At 36.7% G+C, this 22,911-nt stretch overlaps 1 protein-coding gene across 6 annotated transcripts in view; it reads left to right on the plus strand.

Moving 5' to 3' along the window:
- Positions 1-22,911, plus strand: part of RALYL (RALY RNA binding protein like) — a 411,166-nt gene that overhangs the window by 197,524 nt on the left and 190,731 nt on the right. For all 6 annotated transcript variants that reach the window (XM_063327131.1, XM_063327132.1, XM_063327126.1 and 3 more), the window contains one exon: positions 3,897-4,175. In XM_063327131.1, the coding sequence (XP_063183201.1) occupies positions 3,920-4,175 (256 nt within the window). In that variant the 5' untranslated portion in view covers positions 3,897-3,919. The remainder of the gene's footprint in view (positions 1-3,896; positions 4,176-22,911) is intronic.

Genomic DNA, 22,911 nt, shown 5'->3' on the forward strand with positions numbered 1-22,911 from the left:
TAAAAGCACATAAATATGTAGGAGCTCCTGAAACTCTAAAAGGGATTGTTGTCTTCACTATTCTGGTGTAAACCAGAGAGCCCTAGGAGGAAATGGGAGATGTGGGCTCAAACGTTCATCTTACGGATTGAAGATGAGCTTCAAAGTCACAAAGTAATGCTTTTTCGTGATGGTGCTTAACTTAACTTTGTCAGAAAATGCTGGAAATGTGAAGGAATCCAGGGCTTAAAATCTGCCTCCCTCCTCAGCATTTCAAATTGACTGGTTTAGACTTATCCACTGGACAATAGGAATATCATTTTAGTCATTTACATTTTTACTCCTGTTTAACGTGTTGTAAGTTTTAATGTTAAAAACAGAGTTGCAAACTGTACTATTTGAACCAGAGATCTATACTGTAATGGAAATGGTCCAATTTATAAATGTTATGTTCAAGTATTCCAAGACTTATACTAGTTAGTTCTAGGTAGAATAATTAAATCAACTACAACATGAAACAATGCTATATATAATGAAGTGTATTGAATAAATAAATATAATGAAGTGTATTGACAGATAAATGCTATTCAAAAGCATTTCTTAAAAGATATGTTTGGCATATAGAGGATGTTTATTACCAGAAAGCGTCACTGCATTAATAGGAAATTAGCAAGATACCTTATTAAAGGCTGCAAGGAAATGAGATGATTTCAGATATGTTTCTCTCACTGTTTCATTTATTTCTGTGATTGTATGAGTTACAATGATTGTGATCTTACTGATAGCTCAGAGAAGATAGCTATAATTCAGTATTCACAGATGCATATTGTAAGTGAGGTGTAAAACTTACCGTAAGTTCTTTCCCATTGTAATGAAGATCCCATGTATCTTTGATTTTTATGAAATATTCACAATAGTATTGTACTTCGACCAGCAAGGCAATCAAATCTCAATTATTCACATGTTAATATTATTCTCACCCTTTGAATTTCTGCAGCACGTTTTCCTGACTGCTCATTTGCATATGAGAACCCAGCAGACAACTACTTTTCTTTGTGTTATAAAAATATTGGAAATCTGCATTGCAAAGAACAACTACAAGAGAGAAACATTCAATGTCCTATTCAAAGTCTATTTGAATTACTGCATCGCAAAACTGGGCAAAAGTAAAATGAGGATTTTTACAAAATAGAAAAGGAATAGTTCACTAAATCCCGTGTTAAATGGCCAAAAAATAGAGGAAATACAGAGTGTAGTACTCTGGTGTTTTGAAAACAGTTGTTATGATAATAATTAAAGAGGTTTGTTGTATGTAATTTTCATGCAGGTCTTGTATGGCAGAAGATTTTATGTAGATTTTGTCCTGTTGTCATTTTTATTATTAGTGTGTCTGTTGTGCCCCAAAGTCCTAGCTGAGATCACATTATTTTGTTAGAAGCTATATAAAAATGCATTGAGAGACGGCTCTAAGTCAAAAAAAAGCAAGTCTGAAGCCTAAAAAGTGGAAACAGAGGCACAAAAAAGTGTCCTACTGAGAGTCAAACAGCGACTAATGGAAGACACAGGTCTTCCTGCCAAGTCTACTGCTTTCTAGAGCAGTGGTCTTACTTGTGAGATGCCACCTCTATGAGTTTAGTAAAATCAGCTCAGCTACACAGCTGATAGATGTACACAGACAACATTAACAAGATGCTAAGAATTATGTAAGGACGGATACAGCTCTTTTGCTGGATCTCCACAGAGATGAACACAATACTAACCAGGTTTATTTTTCCCAACAGAAGTGGTATTTGCACACTGAAGCGGTGTGCATTTTGGGGAGCAGCAGGAGATACCAGTGGGTCCCTGTTCACCAGCTACTTGCCTGCATTAACTTTTATCTTTATGCCTAGACGCTCTGCCATGTTACCTCTTCATCTTGGGTCATTAGGGCTCTTTAAGCTAACATGGCTGTGCGATTGTCACTGACTCCTCTGTAAATGCAGGTATATCTAAGATGGGTTTAAACTTGCTAGTTCTCAGATAATATAAGCAGTCTACTTTATGCCAACATGGAGCTCAATGTGCATTCTATTTATGCTTTGTAGGTGGTTTGTCTTCAAACTATTATGGCACCGAATGTACTATTATGACTGCTCATAATATTCAGGTTAACTATATATAGACATGACTTCAACATGCACAGCAATCTAGAAATATACAGTACTGAGTTCATCATATGATAAAGCTAAGAGGGTTTTGGTCAAGGCAGTTTTCCTGTTTTTCCATGATGAAATTTGTGCATATATATATAGCATCGTATGTTTCCAGAATGTATTGAAAAGCAATGAACTTAGAAGAAAGCATTTATTTCCTATTTTCTGCAGTGTTTTCTCTAAAGGTTGTAATACAAAGGAAACTACCATATTAAGTTGTTAAGCAAGTGAAAGCTATTTGACTGCTCCACTGCATGCCTTCTTTTAATAAAGCAGACCATTTGTTAGGACTTGGGGGGACTGCCCAAATGTCTCCATTGTGCATTCTTACCTGAAGGGTGGGGTTTGGATCCTGTGTGAAGGAGGCACTCAAAGTGCTGATGACTGTGGCCATGGACGTTTTGTTCACCAGGAACTGTGAGGAGTTCAATAGCAATGGTTTCTTTTTTCGTCAGTCTAGCTTAATATATGGTAGCTATTGATTTAAAATATGAAGCTTCTGCTAGTTACTGTCAAGCTTTGGGGGTCCAGAATAGAGGTTATTACTCCTTTTCATCTTGAGAAATGAACTGACCTTAACCGTGAGAAGTATTTAACTGGATTCTCTGCTTGCCTGAGCTGTTATTCTGATATGATCAAAAGTATGAACAGGTTAAAAAATAGTAACATAATTCTTAGCTGTAAGAGATGGCCTGAATTTGAATGCTGTGTAAATGACCTCATTCTTACAAAAAAAGTTTTCACAATTTTCAAGTATACATATTTCTGACATTTCTGTCTATAGCTGAAGAAAACCCAGCAGCCACATGGGCAAATTCTTTCATTTTACCTCCATCTAAGCAAATTGATGTAAATGGAGGGACCTGCTGGCAGGTGGAATTTGCATACATATTAACAAAATCAGGTGCACTTCAGAAGTGAGAGGCTAGATGAACACAAAAAGTGGTTTTCTTCTTTTGCCAAATCTTTCCCAGTTGTAATGTGGATATTTCTGTTCGAGATACACCAGGACACATTTAGACTTGTGACCTCGGAGGAAAAAGTAAAGCAGCAAGATCTCTGTTCCTATAATTAAGGAAGTTTGTTTTCATACTTTTTAATTCAAGGAACATAAGCCACTTGTGCTTCCCGTCTATTCTCTTTTCTTTTTTGTGCTGTATTAATAGGGAAAATTGTTCTGATAGAAACATATTGATTGCAGTAAAGAACTGTATGCTACCTGCCCTGCACTACTCACAATGGTCAATGATATTTAACTGGTGAGAAATGTGCTCTGGCTGCCACTTACTAAACAAAAGCAGAGTTGTCTTTCATTGTTACAGTTTGTTCTCTACATGGCCTTGAATGTTCATTTCTTTGACACAAGATAATGATTCATTCTCTTGCTTTGCAGTTTCTAGACAGCTAGGTTCTTAAAAAGTCAATAGTGAATTTCTAAGCAGAAATCCACATATAGTTACAGTAAAGCTCCACTATCACAACATTGTATTAAGACATGTATTGGTATATTTTATATCTACAAAAATAGGAATTTTTAATTTGACTTATCAACACTACTTTAAAATGTGCTACTTTGGTTTTATTGATAATCATTTTTAGAAAGTATAACTCTTCTGAGTCTAGATTAACCCCAAGTGAAAAATGAAAAGTGCTGGAAAAATCATCCAAAGTCAGGGATAACTGTGTGCTTTGAAACATAATTCCCTTTGTTCTTTATTTAAGGCTTAAAGCCAAGTGATCCAACCATGACTGGCAAAACACAGACCAGCAACGTCACCAATAAGAACGACCCAAAGTCCATCAACTCCAGAGTCTTCATCGGCAATCTGAACACAGCTATTGTCAAAAAAGGCGACATCGAAGCAATCTTTGCAAAGTATGGGAAAATAGTTGGCTGCTCAGTGCACAAAGGTTATGCGTTTGTACAGTACATGAGCGAGAGGCACGCGAGGGCTGCAGTGGCAGGAGAGAATGCCAGGATCATCGCAGGGCAGCCACTAGGTAAGGGCTTGTTCATATTATTGAAATATTTTTCTCTCTTTCCTTTCTATTTTTAGTATCATCTGCTGGTGGTGCCTTGGGGACTAGTAAGTTTCTTTTGCGATTGTTCCGTCTAATCATCTTTCCAGGATGTTGCATCTGGCAGAATTTTCAAAATATTATGTGTTACCTAGATGTTAGGAAATATTTAGTGCTATAAATTGATGGTTTCTTAAATACATCACTTCTGACTGCTTTATACTTCTTTGTGTGTAACCCCATTGCAGTGAACATGGTTACTCATGTGGGGAAAACACAAGTACTTTCTCTTAGACTCTAGTTACTAAACTTAATGTCATATAACAAGGCTCGTCTTGTTATATATATAGATGCGGTTGCATTTAATGAATCTAAAATAACATCCAGCCCAGTGGTGTGTCAGATTTTATACAGAAGCAAAAGAATGAGTTTTATTAGTCCTTGAAATTGTACCAAATGTAACTGTAAAGCTGTTATTCATTTAGAGAAGTTTATTACTAAAAAACTTAGAGGGAAGTTATTCCCACATAGTGTTGTAGACAATGTTCATCTGAACTCCAAATTAAAAAAAAAGTAAATATCTTGTTTTCTAGTGCTATGTCATGAACACTTATGTAAGATCTGGTTATTTCTTATTGCGAGTGTTACCTCTGAAAGCTATTTGCAATTTGATATGGAGGCTGTTAATGATGAAATCATCTGGAATACAGTACTAACCCCACTTGTCATATATATATGGTAATGATGGGCATTACACCAAGATGTTTGGTAGGAGCCAGAGATCTTTCACTACACCTCTGAACTATACTGCTCAAATCCAAACCCATGTCTGTGATGGCTATGTCAGGAAAGGGTGAAGCATAGCTAGTGCTTTGACTGTAACAAATCATAAAGAATGGATATAGCTTATTCATTTTCAGTTTCTCAGGCTCTGGAAATCTGTTTTTCTGATTATTTGTAGAAATTGAGGTATTTGTGTTAGATGGGTTGTTGTTTTGTCACAGTTGCTCAACAGTAATTTTAAGTTTTATAACCCCTGTATTTTAGGTTCAAAAGAAAAACAGATTAAAGAAATCCAATTACATTTTAGGGGAGATTACAACTTTTTTAGGAAAAGTTATATGTATGAGTGAAATAAAAGAACTCAAGTGATAAAGCAAGGCAGCGAAGTCAGTCTGTGGGATGGCATTATTAGAAGATATTTCCTGGAGCGGTGGTCTCCGAGCAATAGGCCATGTAATGCCATCAGTGCATTATTTACAGCTCCTTGCACACTGGTCTGACCAGATTTTTTAAACTGTGTTTTCCTAAGGCAATAGATCTGTTATTACTATGACTACCGTTGCTAGTCTCTTTTAGTATTTCTTATAGTATCTATAATATGCCAAGTGCTTTGTACAAGGAGATGCCCTTGCTCTACTCGGAGTACTTTTATGCTTTATACAGAAAATAATTAAAGTTGTTATAAAAGAAATAAAAGGACCAATAATTACTTGAATTGTTCAAATCTTTTAATAATAACAAAAAGTTTATTCAATATTCTGTTTATTCAGTACTAAGTTCCAACTTAAAATACTTTGATCATCCTGCAAATTCTTGTGATGGTATAACTCATGCCTCAGTTCCTAATGTATCAAGAAATATAAAGAATAAGCAAGGTGAAATTTTCTTTTAGGTGTTCCAAACCTTATTTATTCTTTCTGTATATGAAATACAGTTGTCATCAGTATTGTTTGACAAAGAAAACGACTTTGTAAAAGTGGTACTTCTTGTTAGACAAATCGTTTCTATGAATTCTTTTCATTAGCAATAGACGTTAACAGTCGCCTCAAAATAGTGAGGAGCTGATAGATAAAATTTGCTTGGCATTATGACCCAGAAGAATAACTTATGTGAAAATTCTGCATTCAAATGGAAGGAAGTAACAGGTATACTCATTACTGTGAAACTACTTGATGAAAAAAGACTTTGTTCTCTATCCTGAGAGCCTTGCATTCTGAAATAAACAAAACACATGATTTTATATCAACAGTCAAGGTATGGAAAAGGGACAAGAAAAGCGTTTTACAGTTGTACAAATAAATTTCCTTAGCATAGCGGAATTTTATTTTAAATGGAAATAGAATATATTAGTAATATAATGAGGGCTGGATGGTAATCAGTTTTGGAAAGCTGTTTGAACAAAGGAATATTTGAAAAACTTTAACCCATAATATATGCCTGATACTACTATACACTCTACAGTACTCAGTACCTACCCCTCTACTCTGCTCTGGTGAGACCCCACCTGGAGTACTGTGTCCAGCTTTGGAGTCCTCAGCACAGGAAGGACTGTTGGAGCAGGTCCAGAGGAGGGCCATGAAGATGATCAGAGGGCTGGAGCACCTTTCCTATGAAGACAGGCTGAGAGAGTTGGGGTTGTTCAGCCTGGAGAAGAGGAGGCTCCAGGGAGACCTTATAGCAGCCTTCCAGTACCTAAAGGGGGCCTGCATGAAAGATGGGGAGGGACTCTTTATCAGGGAGTGTAGTGACAGGACAAGGGATAACAGTTTTAAACTGAAAGAGGGTAGATTGGTAGATTCAGTTTACATATTGGGAAGAAATTCTTTACTGTGAGGGTGGTGAGACACTGGAACCGGTTACCCAGAAAATTGTGGATGCCTCACCCCTGGAAATGTTCAAGACCAGGCTGGATGGGGCTTTGAGCAACCTGGTCCAGTGGGAGGTGTCCCTGCCCATGGCAGGGAGGTTGGAACTAGATGATCTTTAAGGTCCCTTACAACCCAAACCATTCTATGAAAAGAAGAAATAATTTAATTCAGACTGCAGGGTTAATCTTCTATGGAGTCCTGCCATTCAAAATTATTATATCCTCTACAGCAGCTTTACCTGTGAGTCAGAAACTGTTTGCAGGTAGGTAACTGAAATTAAAAACCGAACATGCAAATTCCTATAGCTGTATACTGTGCTGCACAATTCCCTGAAGATACTGCCACAATTCCCATCCAGTTGTAGCCAATGGAATTGCATTAATGGTGTGCATTAGAGTCCTGTCTAAATGTTGCTTCTGAGGTAGAGTCCCAAAGTGTTAGGCTCCACAGGTGCATAATAAGACATTTTGTTTAACAGATTCCTCAGAAGTACAAATCTAAGGCATTGGTAGTGCCCTCAGTCTTGCCAGCTTCCTGTGGGTCATTACAATTGGCCTGCTGGTCTCCTCAGACAACCCTCAAGCTCCTACCAATATGTTTAGTGGCCAGCGACGTGTAATGGCTATGCCATGGGTATTGTAACTTCAGGGAAGTGGATTTCATGATCTGTGTGGTTATTTCCGAGTTTTCTGTTCCATGGAGTGCAACATTCTCTGAAAAGCTGAGTGGAAGAGATCGTAAAGAACACAGAAAAACATACTTCAGAAATTTATTGGTGTTATTGTAAAGTTCAATGTAGTTTCTCAAAGTGATACTATATATAGTACGTTTTCCTGACCCACAGCAGCGCAGGGGCTGGTCAGTATTGAGCACAGGAGTCTGCTTCACAATGATTATTTTGTGAATTGCTTCAGGCTGGAGTCAAGAAAATCAAGTTGGTCTACGACAAAACTGCAAGTTATGTTCCCAGTTGTGGCAACACGCACATCATCCCCTCTGCTGTATCACCTCAAAAGTTTTTCATCCATTTAAACACATCTACAATTAGAGAACATTTGCCCATGTTTGGCTCCTTGCCACATATGGCAAAGAGTTGGAGCTCATAGGCATTATTCTGAGGAAATACCAAGGGTGATTTCCCCGCTCTGTGGTGAGAGGACTAGGGACCTGCTTGTTCCAAACAAAATTGTGCAACTCCCTCATTGCAGTTGTGGACTGAGGAGTCAGCTGCAGCAAGAATGAAAATTTTGGGTACATGATGGAGAATACAGTTCTTCACCTGATGTTTTCTTCTGCCTTTTTAGTTCTTCACAAGGGTCACAGCAACACTATTTAACTTTTTTATCTCTTCCAACACACATGAATTCTGTGAAACCAAATACCACGTAAAAGGCATTTAACATTCGGTAACTTTATTTTATATATGCCTGTTTACCTTACACATTTGGCAAATATATGTTACAGCTTACATCTAAAATTCTGGTATAACTACCATAGCAACATCTACATCATAATGTCCCTTTGATTTGCTTGTTTAATAGTTCATAGCCTTATATTTTATAATTATGTGACCTTTTTTTTTCCCTCTTTCATGCATGTTTTCAAACCAGCATAATTCCTTTAACCACAGAATACGTTTTAATTTGTACCAGAATAAGAGCAGAGCTACCTCACAGGCACCTTGAGAAAGCAAGTTAAATGCTGCAAGGCTAGTACTTTTGGTCTCTTCTGTTGCTTTCTTTAAGACACCATGGACTTTCTCTCTTGGATGCTGAGAAAAAGGAAAAAGATTACAGTACCAAGAGTATAAAAGACACTGTAGTTCTTCAGTTGCTGCCCTTTTTAACTAATACATTAGTTCCACTGTAGCTTCAATCCTGTTTTGTTGCTGTAAGTATTATTCACGTTTGTCTGCCTTCAGGTCTAGATTAGATGCAGTCTCTGAGTACCAAGTCAGTGCATATTGACATGTAGCCTAAGGTAAGATGGCAGCTGCAGATAATTATTTTGGGTGACATATTCTATTGCACATCCTTTTGAGAAGCACAGAAGCCCTGCAGGGGCTTTCTAAATGATGACTACCCTGTAGAAAACATCCAAGGAGAAGAGCAGGTAATAAAGAGAGCCTTTAGAGAGACTCAACATATACCTTTGTTGTAAATTGAATTGATGTGACAATAGGGCTGGTTTTCCTTTTGTTTCCCTTGCCTCTACTCAAAACAGATCTCCTCTATTTTATATCTGTAATCTCTAACAACACTGAGAGACTTAACTATTTGTACTAACGTATTTGTAGAACTAGGACTTTCCAAAGTGAGTCAATTCTTCACCTCAATCTGAAAACCAGACAACATTAATTATGTCAGGAATGTTTGTATTTAAAAAGAATAAATATTTATGCTGCTTTAGCGAACTCATTTGTGAAAAATGCACTTTGGCTTGAAAAATGACACCTATACAAATTTTGTTGATGACTTTAAATCAGTGGTACACTAAGAAAGGAAATTCAAAACTGAATTAGTGATTGTTCAGTTTTAACTTTGCTATCAGCCTTCGATGCAAGTACAATAATCCTAGAAGACATTCATTTGAAGGAGAGTAACTCATGACTTATTGAAGCAACCCTGTTACTCTTACCCACCTACCTCAGCTACCATAATAGCAAGATAGACCTGTGCAGGATAACAGGATAGCAATGTTGTCTTGTGTTTAAGTGTATAGTGGATAAGCAACTGGAAAGGTTTCTTATTTTGCTTCTTGCAAATCCGTAAAGACTGGAGTTTTAATGTGGGGCAAAACATTCCAGACAAGGACAATGCCTTAGAGAAACCCCAGAGATTATATTGATACAATGAAAAAGTGGGAATGTTTTGATATTTTAACATGTATTTTAATAAGATATGAAAAATATTGTATATTACATAAGTATAATAATTAATTATATATTCAAGCTATATTTCACGTCTCATACTTTTTCATGTTACTGGGCCAGAAAGGGCAATACACTTCATAGAAAATTCTGTGGCCCGTTGTAACTTTTGCAGATGTACATTCTAATGCATTGTACTTGTCAGCATTGCACCGTGAGAGCTGTAAGTCAGTAGTATGTATTTCATTATCAATCCAAGTGAGCCTTAGACAGCAAGGTATTTAAGTCTTGATGAGTTGTAATAACTATATATTGTATGGTTTTCAACACTTAAATGTTGTACCTCAAAGAATATTGTATTCTTCTGATGTAATAATCCATTTTTTTCTGAACAGTGTTTAAGCAAAAGCGAAATGGGAAATGCTGTATAAGGAATTATCTTTATCATGTAAGTTTGAACAAAAATCTTGTTTAAATAAGCAAATACTTGAATCAGCAGAAATTATTTATCCATAAACCTATCCACAAACCTATAAAACCAATGAGATGCCATAAATGTTGGATTATTGTGGGGATGACTTTTAAATTTGCTGAACTCATATAACTATTTGCTGAATACCTCCCCAGTCGAGATCAATTACAATTGTAAAATAGCTGCCAACATCAGGGCCAGGTTTCGAGAAAGTTTATTTGATCCGGTATCTTTTATGTTGAACAAAACATAAAGTGATGATAAAGAATAAAATTAAATACTAAACGGTCTTCTTACAAAAGCAAGCAAACAAACAAACCAACCTACAAGAAGTGCGTATGTGTAGTCATGATGAAAGTAATGCCTTTGATGTGTCAGGACCCTAGAGTGAAAGTAAGGATATCAACTTGTGCTGTTTTTATTAAAGTCTTTCCCACTAAATCACATCTTGGTCAATGTCCTCATCATCCAGCCCTTAGGCATGAATAGAATATTACAGAACTTCTGAAAAATTATTAATTAACCTTCCACAGCTCAGTTCAGAGGTTATTAAATTTTACCCACTAGAACCGACTCTTTAATCCTATTTCAATCTATTGCTGTATTTGGGAACCAATGTAATCCTGTCTCAGCCTACTCCTACATGCAGGAACAGAGACCCTACCTAAATCTATCACGTAGGTCTCTGCTGTGATGCCTAACCATGCCCTTGTGGTCTTGGTGCAGCCTGTGTAGCAGCAGACAACAATGTCAAGTCTCACTGTAGGGAACCTTGGACACAACCACTGATCATTGCTCATGGGAATCTTTTTCCATATGTCCATTCCCATTGCACACTTTAGTGTCTCCCAATACTTTTATAGCTTCTGTTGTTTCATCAGTAAGGTTCATTGTGGCTATAGTCTACAGCCATAGCAGCAGACTATGCTACAGCAGTATAACCCAGTTGTCTTTCCTTACGCTCTTGAACTCGAAAACATGATTAACTCTGGTTGTCACTCCATAGTCCTGGTCGTTGCAGGTTTTTTTTAATCAGTGTTTTCTCATGCTATAGTCACATTGACATGAATCATTTCAAGTGCTATCCATACATATAAAGCAACTCTCATAAAGGAAGGAAGGGTTATTTTTAACAATCACCCCTCTGCCCACAGTTCAGGGCAGGACACCATTGCACAATTGGTGCATGCCTGTTCCAGAAGAGCAAGCTGAATGTTTCATTGTGTAACAAACACACGTATTTTTATGGAATCAGCCATTTCATTAGATTGAAAATACCTGGAAGAAGAATGAGTGAGTTTTACTCCTTATATCTTACAAAATGTTCTATTTCCTTCTTAGTGGGACTTGGTCATTCTAACTCATCATGAAATCTGAAACTACAATTTAGATCCGACTTTCTGGCAGAACTAAAATTTTTTCATGTTCAGAAAAGTACAAAGTGTATATTTAGGAAATAGTTTGTCTATGAGGTGAACTCATGAGAGTAAAGCTTTAGTTTTTGATGGCTTGGGGTCTCCTCCTATGAAATTATTCTTATATTCCTAAATAATGGTAAACTAAAATTTGCAAGTTGTGCCTGGCACAAGTTTTTGTACTCAGAACAGCCTTATGTCAGCTCATGAGAATGTTAAGTATTTTCTCCATCGTAATGCCAAGAAAAATTATCTGACTGCTTGCCATCAGCAAGTGTTATTTTAAGAAAAACTTTCCTTCAAGGCTGTGTACAGATGCATATTAAGATTCACGTAGTCTTCTGCATGGCCAGCTCATCTTTAAAAAAATGGACAAGGTGTTATTATGTGATCTTTCTGTGTCCTTCTCTGCTGCTTGACATGTCTGTATATAGCATAGGTTCTCATCTGCATTAAATTCTACTTCACTCACCTTTTCATCTTTCAGTTTCATAAAGCGCTACACTTAAAGTCACTCAGATCTGCTTGCAACAAATATTTACGTTCATGGGTCTGATATAGACATTGTAATTTTGTAAGTGCTTTTCAAAACCTTCAGACAATGTTACTTCAAAGTTCTCAGTACTTCAGCTTTTATTCCATGCCTATCTTGATGAGATTATTTTTTTAGCAAACAATATCCAGTACTTCCTTCTCGATTTGAACGTAACTATGCTTTATTTCTGTTGCAGCTCTCTAACAAGTTACAAAAATTGTTTTCGTTTGTGGCAGACAAAATCCTGTACCTTTTTTTAAGTATACTTGCTTTGATTGGTGACTACTGGGATCATTATTTTTTTTTTTTATAGGTTCTCTCATAAAATTTGTCTCAGTGTCTTATGTGGGATGTACTGTATAAAAAGAAGAATTATCTCTAGGATGTTGTGCAGCTTTTTGTTTTGTTGTTCCAGGAGGTCTCATGTTGTCTACAGCTTCAATTTGCTTGATCTAAGTGGCCTCAATTTGATAGACTGTCTTCCATGCATTTGGCTTCTTTCACTTCAGTCTTATCTGGACTGAGTTTGATATTTTGTTTTTGACCATTTGACAACACTTTCTTCACTATCTCATCATGTACTGCTGGCATTGTGCTGCTAATATCATGTCATTTGGTTTTGTATGTGTGCCTGCCATATCTCCGTGTTTTCTCATTCTTTTGTTAGAACATTTTGCTTGCTGATCTTGTTCCAAAAGGCATATGGAGAAATTTGTATCTGCTCCAGGGTGTATGGAAAGTGCACAGGTCATATGATTCCTTGTCTAAATCTGACTTGTCAATATTTATTTTTCTAATCTGTAATTATAAGTATAGGGGTTTTTTTTTGCCAGGTATTCAGCACTGAATGGGTGACAGGACAGACTAATATTTTAGTGTATTGCATAATCCAGGCAAACCCTAGCCCTGCTATTTGTCTTTTGGACTATGACTGTTAAATCCATGAAATAACTTTCCCTTCTAAGACATCACTCAGCTGTTTGGAGGAGGAGGAGAAAGTGTAGCAAATATTCCTCCTACCAGAATACTGATGTAGCAGACAAAAATCTTTCACCCCATCATAGTCTCAGTTCACGAAGGCAGCTCTTTAAAGTGATGAACATTTAGGATCACTCCTCCTCTCTTTCTTTCCCTTCTTAACAGCAAGGTCAACTAAAATGCAAATGTTCTTTTTTTGTTGTTTAACTTAACTGAGACAAGAAATGCTTGTGAAGGCAAATTTGCTATCTCAGATTTGACTTCATGTCTTAAGCCTACCTTCATTTCACACCTAAGGAAAATACAGCAGAGGAAATCTGTTTCCTTCTCATCACGGGTCTACCTCAGGTTTCACACTTAATTCTACAGTTCCTTCAAGGATAGACAACCTCATCAGCAAAACTGTGTAATATGGGGAAAAAAATAATACTGACACCTTATTAATAACTCAATTATTTTTCAACACTTCATACAGACAAAGTGAAATTCACTGGTAAAAAAAGGAAGATTTGACAAATGTGGTACTCAAATTCTATACTACTACTCTTCCTTCCCCCAAAAGAAAATTTATTATACTGAGCTCCACGATGCTAATGAAGGTTTGAGTAAAAGTCATTCTCTGGGTATTTTAGTGACTCAGAACTGAGCACAGTTCATGTTCTTGATCTTTACAACTGTTTAAGTGACTGACTTTAGTCTCATCTAGAAAATTCATGGCAGCTGAATCAGACCATTTTTTTCATGTCAAGACTTAGCATTTTCAAAAGGCATACTGCAAAAAGATTAGTCTGGTTTTAAGTATAAAGCTGGATATTTCCACATCTATTTTAAGTTGTGTAAAGTCCCTCTATGCCTTGCAGAATACCTCATAATACTTAAAAAATGATAATGTATTTATAAGAAGACACTGATCATGTTCAAACCCAGCCTGGAATTTCTTATGTGACATATATGCAAGCTTAAATACATGAGTCCTGAGCTTTCGCCCACCAGATGGTAACAGCCAGACAGCAGAAAGCTGAGAACATACACTAACTTGTTCCAGAAAGAAGTACAATCATTTCCACAACTAATCCACACTGGAACTTGCTCAGACTTGTCTCCCAGCTACCAATGAAGCTGTCCCGCTTCATGTTTCTTAACCAGCCTGATGACAGTTAGCTTCCTTTATGCCTCCTTTGTTGCACAGCACAGACACCTTTTATTACACTTTAAAAAAAAAAAATTAAAAAGGACACATTTTACTGTATGTATCTATGAAAGCTGGACAGAACTTGCTTGAATGTCTCTGCTACCATGAGTAAGATCTCAGTTCTTGTTCTTTCTTTTTTTTGAGGTGTAAGATGGTGTGCTTAAACATTTAAACTACTTCATTTCTGTTTGTATCAATCTCAGTATTTTAATACTTTTTCTTTTTTCAGTCTACTCCTGTTGCTTGTTTATCTAGTCTTCTCTCTGACAGAAGTGTTCACTGGTTTGATGCTATCCAAACACTTTTCTTACGATCACAGTCATTCCTAAGTGTTGTTAAAATCTCATTGAAAAGAGAGCATTTCCAATTGACTGCTGTGGTAATTTGTTGTAGGCATCTGTGCCACCTCTCCTACTGTTTGCAGTTAAATGGCAAATTTTAAGTCTCTTGTGCTCTCTTTCAGTGTGCTCCTGATGCTTCATACAAATATGAAAGAGAGAGGAACAGAACGTAATGAGTTTGAAGTGTGGTGGTAACTTTCAAGTCTTGAAATTAATTTGGGAAGTGTATAATATTTTCTAGTTCTACTACCTTAAGTTTTCTGTACTCAAGGTCACTGCTCACTTTGTGAAATCTGTCTGTTTAATTAGTCTTTCAGATGAGGAACACAAAATTTGACTGAAAACAACATTTGAAACAAACAGTAGATAACAAAAAAATAGATACTGAATGACAGGAAAACCAGTGCTTAGCAAAATCTGAAGCCATTTCAGGATAAAATTCACTTGTCAGCTGTACACTATGTGATAATTCAACATCTTTAATTTTAAAGAGACACATAAAAATATTTCTTCAGCTAAACTTTATCCATTGGTTTGATACTGTCATACAATTGTTGAATTTTAGAATAATTTAGGTTGGAAGGGACCTCTAAAGTTCATCTAGTCCAACTTCCTGCTCAAGACAGGGTGGACTCGAAGCAATGACAGTCCAGATTGGTTTTCAGCCACTTTGTAATCCACCCATGCAGTCCATACCTCCCAATCTTTGGCTGCAATGATGCTATGGGAGATTGTGTCAAAGACCTTGCTAAAGTCAAGGTGAAGAACACTTACACCACCTCTTCCCCCATCCAGTAAGCCATTCATTTCATTTTAGAAAATTCATTGGTTTTGTCAGGCATAATTTGCTTCAGTAAATCTGCTGGCTGCTCCTAGTCATTTTGTCTTTCATGAGGCTGGACATGACTCCCAGGATGATTTACTTGTGGTTACTCAGTCTGTCTTGGCTGGTTGGTGTCCCTTCAATACTAAAGTACATCCTCACCACAGAAGTAAGTTAGATACATATGTGTTGGAGCAGCAACACAGTTATTGTCCTGCATCAAGCTGCATAGATCAGGCACAAGGCTCCTGAATATGGATCTCCAAAAAAAGCTCAAGGACATGATTTTCTTCTCCTTATATTCCCTTTTTATCCTTCAACCTTTCCGAAGTTCTACCCCTTTACCACCTTATTTCTTCCTAAAAAAGACTGTCCTTGTCTACCCTAGCCCATATTTCCTGGCTTTGTTAATTTTCCAAATTTATTTGGTATTTATAAGAGATTTGGTATTTTATAAGAGATTATCCTGTTAAATTCATACCACCCCACCCTTGTTTTTCGAATCTGCAATGTTTTGTCACCTTCATGTTACTACCTTTCTGTGACACCAGAGCCTGGGATAAGCCGTCTACACAAAAACCTTAATGTTTAGCCATCCCGACCTCAATAAAAATGAAATTCTAATGTTGTTTTCAAAAGACCATGAAAACTGAAGTTTTGGCAACACTTACATGCCAACACTTTCGTGGAAGACAGGCTAGCTGTGTGGATAAGAGGATGATTGCTGTTCTAGTTTTTTGCTTTTTGATAATTCATTTTGTTTCTTGGCCAGGTTTCATTCAAAATTATTGGAGGAAAGTTAAATGCAAACAATCAAATTACAGCAAGATAAAATCAACACTCATACTAGCATTGCAGCAGCTGGAAAAGCAGTCGTGAATTTTTACAGCCTGACTTTAAAGGTCTTTATTTTCTGTTAATTGGCACTTACTGCTGCTTTATTTGTTTCCTAGTCTTAAGTTTTGGTTTTAGTGTATTTAAATCCACAGTCAGACAAGGAAGAAAAGGCAGAAAAAAATTGGGATTTTTTAGATGTAACTAATCAAAGTGGTTATGACTTTTTTGGTTTTGGTCTTGCATTGAGCAAAATGAAGTAGCAGTTTCAGTCTAATTTGCTGGAATTTTAAAACTAGTTTGATTCTAGATGAAGTCCTTAAGTCCTTGTGCATAAGAATGTCTTCAAAAAAACTCAAAAAGACAGAAAGAAAGGAAGATAGAATGAAAGGAGAGAAGGAAGATAGAATGAAAGGAGGGAAGGAAGATAGAATGAAAGGAGGGAAGGAAGGAAGGAAGGAAGGAAGGAAGGAAGGAAGGAAGGAAGGAAGGAAGGAAGGAAGGAAGGAAGGAAGGAAGGAAGGAAGGAAGGAAGAAAAAGAAAGAAAGAAAGAAAGAAAGAAAGAAAGAAAGAAAGAAAGAAAGAAAGAAAGAAAGAAAGAAAGAAAGAAAGAAAGAAAGAAAGAAAGAAAGAAAGAAAGAAAGAAAGAAAGAAAGAAAGAAAGAAAGAAAGAAAGAAAGAAAGAAAGAAAGAAAGAAAGAAAGAAAGAAAGAAAGAAAGAAAGAAAGAAAGAAAGAAAGAAAGTATTTCCTTAAAGAACATGTTGACCATAACATAGTGGACAATAACAACAGCAACTTCACCACAAAATCTTGCTTTTTTTTTCTGCTAACAGTAGAACAGAAATGCATTAATAACCACAAAGCTAATTTATCAACAGAATGTTTCCATTATCCATTATATCACTTTTTCTCCTTTTTCTTTCCTTTTCATCCTGACATCCTTGATTTTTATTAACACTTGCCATACTTATGCAGAATAACTTTATTCCTTACACTGCTATCATCACTTTTCTCATCATCATACATTCACTCAGTACAAAAACATATTTAGACCTTTTCAATAAATTTCTCCATTTTCAGTTTTTCATTTATCTTTCCCAGAAAAATCTACTTTATTACACTGTTAAGTGTCTATTTAATCAACAGTTCTTGCCCCCTTGCTAATTGCCTTGATCCTCAGAGCTATACCCTTCAGCTTCTAGTGGGCAGCTTTGGCAATTCTGTGCATTTTCAGTTCCCACAGAGGGATCAACATCCCAGTAAGGGTGGAGGTGCAGGATGCATGGTCATACCTGGTATGGCAAAAGATCTGATGCAGGATCCCATGGCACACTTTGCTGAGAAAAAGGTTGGCAGTTTCTCATTGAGTTACTTACCCAAAGCATGTCAAAAGACACATTAAATCCTATTTTCTTATAGTGTCATAAGTGCTATCATTTCACAAAAGCAAAAATGCTATTCATTTGGTTGTGTTCAGACAATCTGACTAAAGCACATAAGGTACTGGACAGGAATGTTTTGTAAAAACCTGAACTACAGGAGTTTGTCTCCCCATGATTCACATTCAGTTAACCAGAATAGTGGACAGAGCAGAAAGGTGAAGCATCATGATCTGTTGTAACTTCACGTGTTTTCTCTCTGCAATTGTACACTGCCTTGGAAGCAACGCCTGAAGGCAAATAGGCTCAGGGTCTGGCCTGGTGTCACAGGTACTAATGGATTTAACCACAGTCTCGGGAGCAAGACAGCAGCTTCAGCTCCTGCAAGGGTTAAGTATGCCCCTGGTCCTGGTCCATGTGCTCCATGAATTCTGTGAAAGGGCAGGCCAGGGATAGCAATTCACCGGGAATGTAATCTATCTTTTTTTTTTTCGTGACTATGTAAAATTACCAGTTGTACTCCAAGCCATCTGCTTTAAATTTTGATGGTATGCAATATATCTGTAGTGAGATACTTTGACAGTGAACTGCATCACCACTGTACAAAATATATTTATTCTGGTAAAAGTTCATTAGTATTCACAGAAATCCTCTGGCTTGGTGATACTAGCAGAAAATGTCAAATTGTTCTTAGAATTTATAAGAAGGTATAAAATTCATGAGCTGAGACAATGAAAATCCCGAAGAAATGATGGCTACCATATATTGTACTCATTTTGGCGTATGATTTCTTTATGTCTACAGAAATGAAGGCTAGTCACCTAACCTTTCACGGAGTCAGCGTTTTCTAAAATACAAAGACATGGGAAATGCTTACTAATGATTGCTTGGCATCCATCCTAATATATCTAGAATGAGACCAGCAAGGAAAAAAATACAGCAAGTTCCATTGTATGGCATTCAGCTCCCAGTTTATTTATTCACTTCAATAAAGCTTCCTTCAGACTGTGTACCATTATGCTCTTGGCATCTTGGTAAGAAGAGAATGTCTCAGTGACTTTCAAGAATCTGGGAAAGTAACTTGGATTTTTATTTTTTTAATAAAGTAGATAAAGTAATGGGAAAAGAGAAGGGTATCAAATCCATGTAAAAGGACAGAAAATAGATTCTTCACTGAGTCCTCTTGTGCTTAATTTGAAATCAGCCAAATGTCTATCTATAACAAAATGCTAATTCCTGTTTCCAGAACCTGTTGCAGAAGAAATCAGTATTGATAGATAGAGAAGAACCAATTATGGAACAAAAATACAGTGGTTGCTTAGGTACAAATGGTCACAAGTTGCACTTATGTAGTATACTTGCTGCTCATAAAGGCCAATTTTATAAATCTTGAAAGCAGACATAAGCAAACTCAATTTGGAGAAAGAGCTGAAATGGGCAAATATTAATCTGATCGGGAATGATTAAACTATTTTAATTGTTGCCAAAACACAAATAATCATGAAAAGAAGCTATTCTGCTTAAAATCTCACCATAAAAACCTCACAATCTGAGAAAGCTGTAGGTAACTCAAACAACAGAATATGTAGAAAGATTAAATTAGATTAGATTTATGAGTAGATTTTAAGTATAAAGAACAAAGAGAATTTGAAGGAAGGGTATCAATACATTGCTGGGAAGAAATGTGGGGAGGGTTGTTGTTATGGTTTCAAAATAGTTCTCTAAGAGTTATTTTCTCCTGTATTTGGAAATTGATAGATACATTCCAATCACAGAATGATGATGATGATATGGTTTCCATTCCAGAATTTATTTCAGAGCTATAAAATAAGTTATTTTTAAATCCTGAAAATTAGTTTTCATCCCGGAGTTTCTAAAGAACTAGCAGGGATGTTCTCCAGGGAGGGTCTCAGTTGCTAATGTTTGGGGGGTTAACTTCACTAAGTCTTGAACTGGAGTGAGAATTTCAGATGGGTAGAACTTTCACAGGGAGAAATTGCTCAGTTCACACAGTTTAAACCAAATCAGGATTGAAGCCGTTTATTGATTTATTAATGACACAGAATTCATTGGAAGTCGTGACCCGTAACGATAACAGAAGATCAATGCTAAGCACTTGCAAAATTTTAATGAAATGCTTCCAAAATTTTTAAATCCTGTTCTAGAATTAATCCCAACAAAGCACACCCCTGCTGTGGGAGATGTGTGCCCTGTCTGACCCCCACATCCCTCAGGGATGGGTGGCAGCCCTTAGGAGGTGATCCAGCACCCCCAGGGTGCAGGTCCCTGGGTGCCCCTGTGCTGGTTGTGTGAGAGCTGGAGGCAGCAGCTGGGGGTGCCCATGGTGAGGCCATGCTGCCAGAATCAGGCAGAGCCCCTGGGCATGGGACTACGCCTAGAAGAGTCATCCCATTCCCCCTCTGCCTTGCTCCCCTCTTCTCCCACCTGCTACAAATCTTTGTGTTTCACTTGCATTTCTGTTTAGCTGTCTTTTTTTTTTTTTTTTTTTTTTTTTTGCAGAAGTGTCCTGGGTTTTCCCCAGTTACTGTTTAATCTGGACAGTAGTTTTCTTCCTCTTTACCTAGATCAATTTTGGGCAAACACCATTTTAGGCAGTTTGGACATCCTACTCAACTACATCCTTACACTCACTCCTGTCTTGTCGGTCACTGTTACAGTGGCCTATTTGCCGAGGGTGGTCCTTATAAGCACACCACTAGAAAAAAAAAAAAACATTATGTAAATAATTTAAAATGGTAAAAGATCCAGGCTGCGTAATAGTAGTCCTGTCATAATGGTTTCAAATTGCAGGAAAAAATAGTGAAATCGCTGGCACAGGGCTTGACTGATCAAGAGTGAATATGGGGATAATGTTACTAATGTCAGCATGACTTTACTGAAAATAGGGCTTGAGAAATTATATATGTATTCTTTTTTATCTTTTAACACCATATAGTAAGGTTGAACTTATGTAACGTACTTCTGCAAGGCACTTGATTCATTCCAAGTGGAAATTTAATTTGTATGGCGCATGCCAAATAGATTGAAAACTAGTCTCAAAAGACTGGTAAATGGGAAGTTATTGTAGGGCAGGTGTACGTCTTTTGTGTTTTTTTAATCCTTCTTTTACCCAATCTGAAAGTCAACAAAAATCACTGATAAATTTTTTAGATAGCACAAAGATGCTTGGACTCATGAATGGTGAAGAAAACAGGACGTTAATATCAAAATAGAAAGTAAATACCAAAATAGGGAGTCAGAGTAAAAGTGTGACTGCGCTAAGTATAAAATCTAACATGTTGATGATCAACTCTTTAGCATAGGAGAGAAAGGTGTAACAAAATCTGAAGGCTGGAAGCTGAAGTGAGAAAAAGCAAAACTCAAAATAGAACACATTTTTAACAGCGAGGCCATTAGAAACAGTTAACCAAAAGTTTCAGTCAAAATTTTTGAAGTAAGTATTGGATGTTATTATAAAGGATATGCCCTAGTTCAGCCCAGAATTAATTCAAGGAAGTTCTGTGGTCTGTCATACCAAACCAGACTGGAATATTTTTCTCTGGACCAGACATGGAAACCTCCAAAGAGAAACATTCTACAGTCTCTTTGGTTAGGTACAATAAATCAAGAAAAAAATAAAGGCTTTTGATTTTATTAAGGTCTCTAGTGATTTATGCCTGATATTAATAACAAATCCATAGAAATTACACAAATGGTCTTGTTGTATCAGCACCTTCAGAAATTAGATTAGCAATATCCACCTAACGACAAGCTTGTCTTAATTTAGCTTTTTCCTGGCGACATTTGCAATTAAATAAATGAGGAGGTGAATGGGATTTAGAGAACTGAGTTTTCGACACCAGAAAATGTCTTTTTTTTATATATTGGTTACGAGGTCTTTTTTTATATTTAGGTAGCTATTAACAAGACTGGTAATAATCTGTAAGAAAATTAAAAAATTGTGAAAAAGATCAATCTTATTTTAGCTTTCTGCACCACAGAACCAAAAGATTTTCCCACCAGGCCCATAACTTCTATTTTATTGCAACCTACTTTTTCATTCCAGACAAGCAGAGATATATTTGGACCCGATTTTCTGACCATTGTAGCCATAAAGTTATTTGTCCTTAGGAAAAAAAAGGACAGACAACATAATAATGCCATTAGCTTAATACCATCTTAATGTCTTAAGTGTTTTTTTCTTAGGATGAAATTAACCCCGGTGCTACAATCAAACTCATTTGGAGAAAGTGCACTGTTCTTGCTAGAATCACTGCTTCTTGAAACTTCCATTAGTGATCTCATTCTTCTTCTGTAGCTATGTTCTACTTTAAATTACCGCAGTACGTCAAATGATGACCACGCATCCACCACATTCCCGAATGTTTTCTCTTCAGAGAAGTCTTGCAAAATTTAGCGGAGAATACAATAACTCTTCTCGAATTCCTTCCTCAAATGATTAATCCCTGATGGTTCTTTATTGTGTGTCTGGACCGACACCAGGTCAGAAAAGATTAGAGTTTTACTGCCCTCATATTTCAGGTCCTTATTTTAGTAGCTGCAGCCAGGATTCTTTCTCTTTCTCTTATATCAGAGTGTAGCAATTACAGTCCTCTCACATTACCCTGAAATGCTGTTCCCCTCATGGGCATCCTGTAATTTCTCTTCCCAAGCAGCACATCTTGCTGGATGAGAGCTCAGCCACACAGAGGTCTTCGAATAATTTGAAAAGTTTCGTTACTGTATTTTTTTCAGTTAGTTATTCAGCCCAATACATGTTTATAAAAGCATATGTGGAAAATGAGATGCTTTTGTACGCATCTGAGTAAAAAATATTTTTAATATGGAATTTTACAAACAGTATAATATTTGAAAATATATAATTTTTACCTTCCTCACCCAATTCCAGTCAAGCGGTAGCTGCAGAGGGAATTTGTTTTACAATGCAGGCACATCTCTGCCAATATCTTATGGCACAAAAACCCCAGTAGGTTTGTAATTTGCATAACATTACACATATTTGCATAAAATATTGCCCAGTTGTACTAAGAGCACCAGTTTCTCCCTAAGCCCCAATTAATTAATCTGTGTCCCTCCAGACCTACAGCAATTTATTATGCATTCTTAGTATAGCAACATAAATTAATTATATGCTTCCCAGCCCCACATCAATCATTTTGTGCCCTCCAGACAGCTTTGCACCTCTCCCAGCCCCACATCTGGTTG

This window comes from Chroicocephalus ridibundus, chromosome 2 (genome assembly GCF_963924245.1).
Source record: "Chroicocephalus ridibundus chromosome 2, bChrRid1.1, whole genome shotgun sequence".
NCBI lineage: Eukaryota > Metazoa > Chordata > Aves > Charadriiformes > Laridae > Chroicocephalus > Chroicocephalus ridibundus.